The sequence below is a fragment of the Ochotona curzoniae genome, unplaced genomic scaffold (assembly GCF_017591425.1).
Source record: "Ochotona curzoniae isolate NIBS_2020 unplaced genomic scaffold, NIBS_Ocur_1.0 contig_3190, whole genome shotgun sequence".
NCBI classification, from domain to species: domain Eukaryota; kingdom Metazoa; phylum Chordata; class Mammalia; order Lagomorpha; family Ochotonidae; genus Ochotona; species Ochotona curzoniae.
In genome coordinates, this window is record NW_024465751.1 from 2,151,743 (window position 1) to 2,162,119 (window position 10,377).

The window sequence follows — 10,377 nt, forward strand, 5'->3', positions numbered from 1 at the left end:
AAACAATGTTTAAAAAAGAGAGACTCTATTTTCTCCCTCAATTTAAATCATTTATAACAATACCAAAGCCATGCAAGCAGCAGCAGGTGGCAATTCTGTAGACTCAGCACAAGTAAAATCACAAAGCTTTCTTTTCCGTGAACTGCTGTAAAAGATAAACTATTTCCCAGCAAGTGGTTTTAATCAAATCCTCACTAAGAGAGCCACCATTTATCCGATGTGATGTGCCAGGTGTGAGCTCCCGCAGCACATAGCGTCAGCAGGAATGACGTAATGAAAAAAAGAGATGTGTGTGACATCTGATGGTTGCATCTCAATCAAAAGTGAGAGGAGCAAATAAAACTCTTTTCTCTTAGCCCATTCCTTGCCATTATCCAATGCACACTCAGGCACACAAAACACACCACAGTGTTTTGGTCTAGGTCCAAGTCCTAGACCTCTGAACTGTGTAATAGTGTTAAGTTTCTGAAGATTAAAAAAATTAGATTGGAGGTTGGATTCTAAAATCAGCTCAGGATAAAGGCTCTCTGGGGATTGGCAGGCCTGGAAATGACTTGCTGGCTACGAAGAGCCCTTACCCATGCCGGACATGTATGGCACTAGACCAGGCTGGGGGTCAGGATGGATGAAGCACGTGAGCCCGTGGAGCTAACTGAAGGCTGCTGTAAACCTCCACGGGAGCAACGGCCTGCAGAGATCACTGCACTTGACTCAAAGACTCCATGCCCAACACAAGTTCTTCAAATCTGTGTATCTGTGGTTCCAATTTTACTTATTTTTCTCAACTCATTTCCCTTCTGTGATCAGTCACTACAAGCAATATTCAAGTTCTCCTTGTCCACCTTACTTGCGCTTTCAACTATGTTTATTCATCTAAAAGTAGTATGAGAAAACCTGTCACCCCAGAATAGGGTGAAATATACCAAAGAAATGAAAAACTACAGCATTTTCATTGTAAGGACATTAAAGCAGAAAAGTACCTCTTCACAGTCACAGAATTCATGGCAGAACAGCACTAAACTCCTATTTTCTGATTTCAGGTTAAATATATTTTTTTCCAATATTTCTTTTCTCTGCTTTTCAAGAAAACTAGGATAAGCAAAAAAGTTTATGGATCAGAAAATGTTCTATTAAACACACACACACAATGAAAGGAAGAACATTAGGGCATGGGCAAGTACAACAAAACCAGGTATATTTTAAAGTCAGTCCATTCTATCCCCATTTCTATTCTTTGTTTTTCACAGTTTTGTAAAGGGGTGGGGTTATGGGAGGTTTCCTAAGCATTGTCTAAAGGGATTAATGGAGCTTACTCCTGTGGAAATCGTAAAAATTAAAGAACCAAAATGTATGCACTGATACAGAGCTGTTTAATGATTTAACTTAGACGTGAAGAGACAAAGGTACGACTTTGAATGCAAGCAATCTCAGAAATAATGATTCTAGCATCCGAAAGTGAATCTTCTGGATGCAATCTGAACTCCAGAAAGGATCCTCATCCTTGTGTTCATGGATAAGTCTCCTATAAGAATATGAACATAACTTAATTATTCTGATATTATTATAAATGTAATTGTACATTTTTTTCTGAGTATAATTTACAGATGAAATAAAGTTTTGAAATAATAATCATTATTTCTCTGATACACACAGATTTGGCAAAATCCAATGTACCAGAAAAATGTCATTCATGTAAGCAACTACTGATCACACTGGTGCAGATGTCAAGTTCATCTGGGTTAATGTTTAGACGTGACCTGCGCACTGCTCTTCAGGAGTGCTCTCCTCCAGCAGGGACCACACCGCGCTCCACACCTGTCCCCTGAGCAGCTTCAACCAATTCAAAAAACATCAATTTGTTTATTCAGAAAAACATGTACTTTTTTTTTGAATCGGAAAGTATTCATACTTGCTAAAATTTAAATTTCAATTTTCCCACCCTATTAAAGTTCTGTCCAACATCTTAAAAACTCACATTTGCCAATGCTCCATATAGTTCAAAATACTCCCAAAGTGTGGAAACAGCATTTGCCAATTCAAATTTATACTGTTCTATCAAATTCTGACACTTGGAGACATCTCCACCTTTTTTAATCTTTCATTTCCTTTTCTTTAGATCTAGAAGAGAATTAAATAAAAATAGTCCAAAAGAAGTCAGAGGAGCAGAACTCATCTGAATGTTTTAAATTGACTCTATGTTTCAAACTTTTTCTAAAACCAAAGTATATTATTTTATCTGCTGTTTTTATAACAAAATCACATACACTAGAATAATTATTTTAATTATAAAGACAGAATCTAAGTTAGTCAAAACCAGCTTTATATTTTCACTTTCTTACTGAAAAATATTCAGAATCATGAGATCCTTAAATATTTGCAAGGGTACGCTGTGACCTCTAAAACTTTACAGAAGTCGGAGTTTATCATCTCCTCAAAAAGACTGTGATTTATTACAATGACATGTGTTCTCTACCACTCTCATATTAGCACTAAAGCTACAGTGGAAAATAAAGACACGTAAGTCTTCAGGCCTCCAACCTCGCCTCCTCAGTTGCTTAGTGCTTTAGTCGTAAGTATTAGTAAAATGTGACGTTGAAATTTAATCTGTAAGTAAATGCCATTTATATTGCCTCCATTTTTGATAAGTACATCAGTATAAAGGACTTACCCATATCTACAGGTTTATTGAGTAAGCATCTGAACACAAACCCTTCCATTTACAGCATCTAGTGTAACATTCCTGCACTTGCCCTCTCCAACATGTTCCTGTCCCAACACATTCTTGTTACTGCCTGCAAGAGATTGTAAGCTCAATGCCAAACTCTGAATGGACAGAGATGAAAGCGGAGAAAAACAATGGAGAAAAGACAGAAAATGGTTGATTATCCTGGCTCTAACCATTAGCAGGTAAAAGACTTTATGAAGATCACCGAGGAAGAAGTTAAAAAAGTTTTAAGGAAACTGTAACATTTTCAAACGTGAAAACAACCCACAATACCAACTGGGATTTAGATTCATTAAGAAGAGCTCCAAGTATCAACAAACACACTGGAACTAGAGCTGGCCTGCAGATCCCACACTCAGCACGGCCGCCCGTACCTACCCCAGGTGAGTGCTCCTATGCAGTTAGAAAACAAAAAGTAAACTGCTACTTAAAGGGAAAAAGCAGATTTTTAAGGATAAAGTATCCTTCTGAATATGTAATTTGTTTTACTCAACCATAACAATATGCTTTTTGTAGGGGGAAAAAAACATTGTTTCCATTAAATTAAAGCTACCTCAAGGCAATGTTAAGGCACAGTGGGTAGAGCCACAGTCAGCAACACGGGCATTCATGTTGTGGCACCCCACTTCTAAGCCAGCTTCCGGTTAATGGTCTGAGGAAAGCCCCTGCGATCTATGCAGGAAATCCAGCTAAAGCTCCCGCCTGTGGCCTGCCCCAATCTGCCTGTTGCAGCTTTCACCGGAGTGAACCAGCGCTCTCTCACTCTCTCCTCTTTCAAACAGATACAATCTTAAAAATAATAAAAAGAAGCCAGTTCAAGCTTGAAAGCGGGAATTTAACTGCAGTTTACTAAGATTTCAGACTACTTCAAGGAAAAATATTAAAACTATTTTGCCTTTACCCTTTTTATATATGAAAAACATTTTACACAGAGAATTTAAAAATGCATTTTACATGGTCCACTGTTACCTTCTTCCATTATTACTTCTTTTAAAAGCAAGGGTCCATAAATTATTTTGTGTTGCCCTCCCTGCAAGGTAACCACACAAGGGACCTGAAATTCAATAAATTTATAGCAGGCTAATTCATACACTGATAATTTTGTGTGACTCACAAATGATGTTATAGATCCAATTGGATCCTTGCAGGAAAAAAACCCTGCTTTAAAAGGTAATGCATCAACTGATGTTAAGATAACTTCTCAAAAACGAATATGCTACTTCATGTAAGCTGGATTTGTATTTCTGTTTCCTCCCACCTGTCTAATGCCACAATAGTTCAAACTTAATATTAAATGACTCAATGCTTTTCAAATTGAACTGAATAAAAGATCAGGCATTTAGTATGGATGGATGCAAAAAAACTTTTTTTAAAGAGAGAAAAAAAAAGAGGAAAGAATATTAATTCCATGTATTTAAAAACAGCAATAGAGCCCAGCACTATGGCTTAGTGGCTAAATTATAGCCTTGCAAGCACTGGGACCCCCATAAGGACACTGGCTCGTGTCCCGGCTGCTCTAGTTCCCATCCAGCTCCCTGCTTGTGGCCTGGGAAAGCAGTTGAGGACAGCTCAAAGCCTTGGGATCCTGCACCCACATGGGAGACCCAGAAGAAGCTCCTGGCTCCTGGCTTTGGTTCCGCTCAGCTCGAGCAGCTGCATTCACTTGGGAAGTGAATCATTGGACGGAAGATCTTCCTTTCTGTAGTTCCTTTTCTCTGTAAATTTGACTTTACAAGGAAAACGAATCCTTAGAAACAAAAACAACAACACTGATTTGAGGGGTAGAGGGACTGAGACAGAAGGACCGCAAGACAAAAATAGGACCCTCTACCGCCCCCCCAGGGCCCATGGCAGTCAACGCTGGCCTCTGCTGCGGGTGGCAAGGGCCCAACCACGACAGCAAGCATTCACCGCCCCTTAGGTCTGCACTGCAGGGAGCTGGAGTTGAGAGCTGCACAGGGGCTTCAAGCCCGGCTCTCCAGGAAGAACGCGGGCATCCCAGGTACCAGATCACTTCCACCCTCATCACTGCGTGTCCAATGATGAATTCTTCTCTATCGGAATGTCAAAGTTCTCAAGAATAAGATGATCTGATACGTGTATCTGAGGCAAAACCAAAACTTCCTTGAATTTACAGAAAATACAAAATATAAGTAGAAGGAAAGGAAGAAAAATGTTACCTATTTAGAAATAAAATTTTTTACATTTCATACCCCATATCTTAGCAATTTAATAGTTTCCCTATGAAAAACCACTTAGAGCTTAACTTAAGGCTTTCCCAAACCTGACTAGTTCTTGAAAACTACTGATGGTAATAAGCAAATTAATAAAAAAAGCACTTATTTGAATTAACTAGTATGTGAATTTATAATATCAATGATTGTCTTAATTAAAATAGTCACACAAATGAGCTCATGACAAACTGATGACATTTCAATGACCATCATGATGATTATTTCAGCATGTTTCATTACAACAGACTATTACCACACCTTTAAAAATTGTATTTCAGTACACAGATACACCTGTGTGCACAGTCGTCCATTTTGAAGCACTTAGCAAGCCCCTGGTAAGGAGGCCCACCTTCCGGTATTCCAGTCTTAAAGCACAGAATACCAGAGATGCATTCAGGCATGGTTTTAAAAGTAGTTTCTTTATTACTGTGATCTTTTAAATTACAGGCTCATAAATTTAACAGCTACTACCTTAGGGAACATTTGGCCACCCAAAGTAAGTTTCTCATTAGTATCAAAATTATGTTATTACCTCTGAAAACTACCAAAAGAAATATGAAACTATGTACTGAACTGGAAGCTGGCTGAATTTTAACTGTTGGTTGAGAAGTGAGAGAACACTTTTCATGAATTAACTAGTTGGTCACAAAGCCAGCGAGGTGGAAGAACATTTGTAACTAACTCCAGACCCCCATCCCAGAGCTCATCAGAATGAATTGAAACACTCCGTTCATCACAGATCCCCAGCTGTGCGCCCGAGAGCACCGGCCTCTCTGGCTTCAGTGTGCACTGAGAGAGCTGACTGCCCCGTGCTGTCCCTCTGCTGCACAACCTGAGGCAGTCCTTCTCGGCAGGGAGCACTTCCACCCTGCCCCCAGTGGACATCTGGCAACATCTGGAGACATTTTTTACTTCCACAGTAGGAAGAATGCTAGTGCCTGGCCTGAAGCTGTCCCTCAAACCCGCCCTGAACTTTGTGCGCTCTCCTTCTGATGCAAGGACCAATTAAGGTCCCCAAAAGGACCATCCCTGACATGTGGCTTGGAAGAGTACGGCCAAGTAACTACCTTCCCACCTGGAGCTGCACCAGAACAGAAGCTAAGAAAAAGGCCATGAAGCTGGCAGCCAGGGCAGTATGCTGAGCTCTTACCCAGACACTAAGAAACAAAACAGTATGCAGTCAAATGCTGTGACTAAATGAGATTTCTCAACCTACACTGGCAACCCAGGAGGTTGACTTCATGCAAATCAATCAAAAGCAAATCTACAAAATGCTTACTCAGCTTGTGGGGAATCTGCCATGAGGTTTGAAGTCCTAGTGTTGCTAACACACTGGGCCCCTGATCCAACAACCAGGCTGCAGAAGCAGCAGACAGCACCTGCAAGGGAGCCTCTGCAGTGTGCCTGCTGGTCCAGGACGCTGGCAGGCTGAGGATGTCAGCAGCAAGATGAATGCCACGACAGCCAGGCTAGGAGCCAGCTAACCTGAAGGAGAAACACCCGGCCCTGCAGAGGGGCATCCTCCTGACTCCCCCTACAGGTAGGGACCCCCGTGTACTGTCTCCCTTCTCTCCTGTCCAAACTGGGGTTTAATGTTAAGTGTAAGGGAAACACTGCAGGCAGAGGGGAGATACACAGCCAGCCAGCAGAGGAAGCAACAGGCAGTCCGGACAGCAGCACCCTGCCCTCTGCCACAGCAGGCTAAGCTACAGCGGGATTTCAGGTGGAACACTGAGTGGTGAGGATGCTCTACAGGAAAAGACTACATTAACACCGAGAAACTTACTGACGTGCTTTCTGACAGAGAGCAAAAAGAGAAATCCACGTCAAAAGTTACCTTATGCTTGGTCACTGGCATGAATCCTCTCTCCGATCCACCAGCACAGCTCATTTTAAATACACAATGGTGCTGCTACTCTCTCGACATCTGACACTCTAGACAACCGTTTCCAGTTCTCAAACCCTTAAAATGAATGTATGACTAACTCTGCCTAGTTTTCCATCTCAAACCTAAAAACTCTGAACAGTAAGAAAACTGAGAAAAAAAAAAGGCATATGTATATTGCAGTGTGAGGACTGATGTTCGTGCCACAACCAAGGCAGTCCACGGCAGTGGGTCAGCATGCTCACGGGCAAGGCTACGTGTCTGACTTAGGTCCAAGTTCCAGACTTTGCATACCATTTCTGTAAGTAGTCCAGGGCCTCCAAACGAGCACCAATCTCAAAAGTGATTCCAGGACGGGTTGGAGGTTTCCTACTCATCCTGAGGGGGCGTCCTCCGATAAGCTCTCTTCACTACCTCAAAAGCGGAAAAGACAGTTAGTTGCCAGCATGCAACAGGGAGGGAGGAGAGAGGGGAGACTGCACAACACACAAGGCACACACTTGCCAAAGGAAAGCACGGTGCAATTTGCAGGCATTCTTGATAATTATTGTTTTTAATGACACAGAAAAGATGAACTACTTGGAAATAATAGATGGCTCCTCGAAACTTGCTAATGACTAAAATGCTTCATTTTATTTTTTTCACTTGGAATGTCCAAGAAAAGTGTCCACAAAGACAGTTGAAAATGCTTTTCTTTCTGAAAGATGAAGAAAGTTGTAATATAGCTACCGAAATTCCTCAGAGAAAAAGTTAATCCAATTTTTTCAGTTAGTTTCAAGAAATGTTTACCGAATGTGTTGCAATAAAAACACCACCCAAGACGCTGGAAGCGACCGTGGTCGGAGGCCACGCTGCAGAACTGTGCCAGCAAGGGCTCTGACAACACTGCGGAGACTGTCCGCCGCCTGGAACTCACCTGGGCAGCGCTGACTCAACCATGTCAACAGACTCCAAGGAAACTTCACCTTCAACAAGCAAAAACATGGACTTCCTATACTCTGAGAACTCATTTCTAGAAAACCTCAATGTGCAGTGTCCACACGGATAATAAAAGTGGTGGTAATGTTACAACCAGAAGCTAGAGGAGGCATCTTCCGGTCACTCAACTGTGAAGTCTTCACCGACCTTGTGGGAACAGGCGCGTGAGCAGGAGGCTTGAGGGGCCTCCATCTACAAGGGGTATACTGTGACAGCGCCTGACAAGACACACAGGCCGCCAGGAGGGAAGCCTCTCAGGCACGCAGATTCCTAATACATGAAAAAAATTAAGATTCCTAAGACTGTGGTCTCTGTAGCCAAAGCTTTTTAAAAATAACTGCCATCTTTTATATAATGGTTTGGTCCCAATTTAAAACAGACAAAACCACAGCAGTAAATGTAAAGTTCCAAGCGTTCCTTCTGTCTTGTTTGAAAGAACCCCCTAGGTAGGGGGCAGAACACTCCTGGTGAACACAGAGGCAAACTTTAAGCCCAGTGGGCAGGCGGATGGGGGGGGAAGGGGGCCTGGCATCCACCAAGATGAGCCAGTTCAAGGGTGACTTGAAGTTTAGCCAGAATATCCTCGGGGCACAGGAACTAATATGTTAAGAGGTCTTGTCCTACGAAACAGTTATTTCAAAGTTATTTCAACGCTGCTGCAGAAATTGACAGGCCCTTTCTGTTCCTCCTATCAAAAACTCTGAAGGCAGTTCACCAACTACAGTAACTTTTTTTTTTTTTAGGATCAAACTTCAGAGTCAGGAGGCTGGAGCTCCAGGTGACACTCCAGGACGAAGTACCACAAAAGCAAAGATTTGTTCTTGGCAGGGGGGCGGTGGGTGAGTGCGGGGAAGAGGCCCGGAGTGCACTAACGAACGGTAACAAAGTAACACTATCTGCGGGTGGAAAAAGTGGCAACTGAAAAGAAGCCGCAGGGCAAGCGTGGGAGTTACAAACTGGCCAGCCAGCAAGCCAAGAACAAAGACCAGAAACGGAGGGACCGGTGCAAGTTGTAGGGGAGATGACAAGTGGAGGCAAAGCAAATGTTAGCAAGATGAAAGTGAAGCAGAAAATCAGAAAAAGGCGGTGAGACAAAAAAACAAACAAACAAACAAACAAAACCCAAAGGCTGGGAGTGGCAGGAAGGCTCCCGCGGGTTTGACAGCCCGGGGCCCGGCGGGGGACGCAGGGAGGGGGCGCCCAGACAATGGGGCCGGGAGTGCGGGCCCGGGCCCGGGAGGGGAGCGGCCCGGCGGCCTCGGGGCCCCGCCGCCGCCTCTTACCGCCTCGGCCTCCTCTCCGCACAGCGGCCGGGCCGTCCGGGGGCGAGCCGGGCACCAGCAGGGCGGCCAGCCCGGGCCTCCTCCGCCTCCGCCCGGGCAGCGAGCAGCAGCGCGGCGAGCCGGGGTGCGGGCGCCGAGCCGCGCCGATCCAGTCCGCGCGGGATTGAGCGGGGTCCGACCCTCAGACCCGCTCGGAGTCCGCTGCCATCGCCGCTGCCTCCGCCGCCGCCACCGGACAGCCCTGACGCGACGCCGGGCACCGCGACGTCACCCGGCCGCGACGCGCCGGAAGCGGGCGGCCGCCGGGCACGTGACCCGCGAGGGTTGGGCCCGGACCGCGCCGCCGATTGGACGAGCCGACGAGGAAAGGCGGAGCTTCTGCGGGAGAGTGTCCGGTTAATGGAGGGAGGAACGCGAGCTGTAATCCCTCATTGGCCATTGTCAAGTATCAGAAGAGGCCACTGACTGTGACTGTTGGTGCGATGGCAGGCAGGTGCCCCAAACATGGATCCTGGGCAAATTTACAAACCACTACACAACTTTCTTAGTTACCCACTGCCCCTCACTTTTAGAGTGAATGGACACTGTTAAAAGTGCAGTAAATGTTTCCTCAATGGCTAATCTGCACACAGGGCTGTCCTGTAAATGTATTATGTAAGCTCCGCAGCTGTGCAACCCTACTGCTGCCCACAGCCTGCACATCCTTGGAATACAGCACTCATTTCTGGGGCATTGTGTCTGTGTGTGCACCAACTAGAGGCATTGATGTGACATGCACGGCTATTTTTATGGAGTACCTGCTGGGCCCATGACACAGGATTCCCGGTGGGGACAGAGAGCTGCAGATCACAAAGGACTCTTGATATGAAACTTCTCTTTCCACTGGTCTACACTGGCTCTCAACTTCTCTAAGAACCACATCGCATACAAATGACACTTGTGTTTTTCTTTTTGCTTCACAATGTGGTGTTAAAAAATAGCAAAGGAAGTCTCTTTGAGCTTCCGCTTTGGAAAATTATCCATATTCGTCCTCACCTTTTTATTCAACAGCCATTCATTCAGCACCTACTACACTGTAACTACCAAGCTACAAGCTGATCTTAGTGATGCCAGGAAACATATAAATGAATAAGACAGTTTCTTAAAATTAAGTGAATTTTTATGTTCTTGTTTATTGTTGCTGTTGTTACGCAGCATCTGTCCTGCCTCCATGTATGACAGCGTTTGCACCATGGCTGCCTTGAGCCAACAAATATTTCTAGAGTCCTCTTT

At 44.4% G+C, this 10,377-nt stretch overlaps 1 protein-coding gene across 3 annotated transcripts in view; it reads right to left on the reverse strand.

The window, feature by feature from the left end:
- Nucleotides 1–9,343, reverse strand: part of PHF20L1 (PHD finger protein 20 like 1) — a 69,263-nt gene extending 59,920 nt beyond the window's left edge. Inside the window, exons 1-2 of one of the 3 annotated variants that reach the window (XM_040979257.1) lie at nucleotides 9,106–9,337; nucleotides 7,139–7,254 (exon numbers count right to left, since the gene is read on the reverse strand). In XM_040979257.1, the coding sequence (XP_040835191.1) occupies nucleotides 7,139–7,221 (83 nt within the window). In that variant the 5' untranslated portion in view covers nucleotides 7,222–7,254; nucleotides 9,106–9,337. Of the gene's footprint in view, nucleotides 1–7,138; nucleotides 8,916–9,105 lie in introns of those variants that run through there. The other 2 variants (XM_040979260.1, XM_040979258.1) reach the window with 2 other exon arrangements.
- Nucleotides 9,344–10,377: the final 1,034 nt, after the last annotated feature.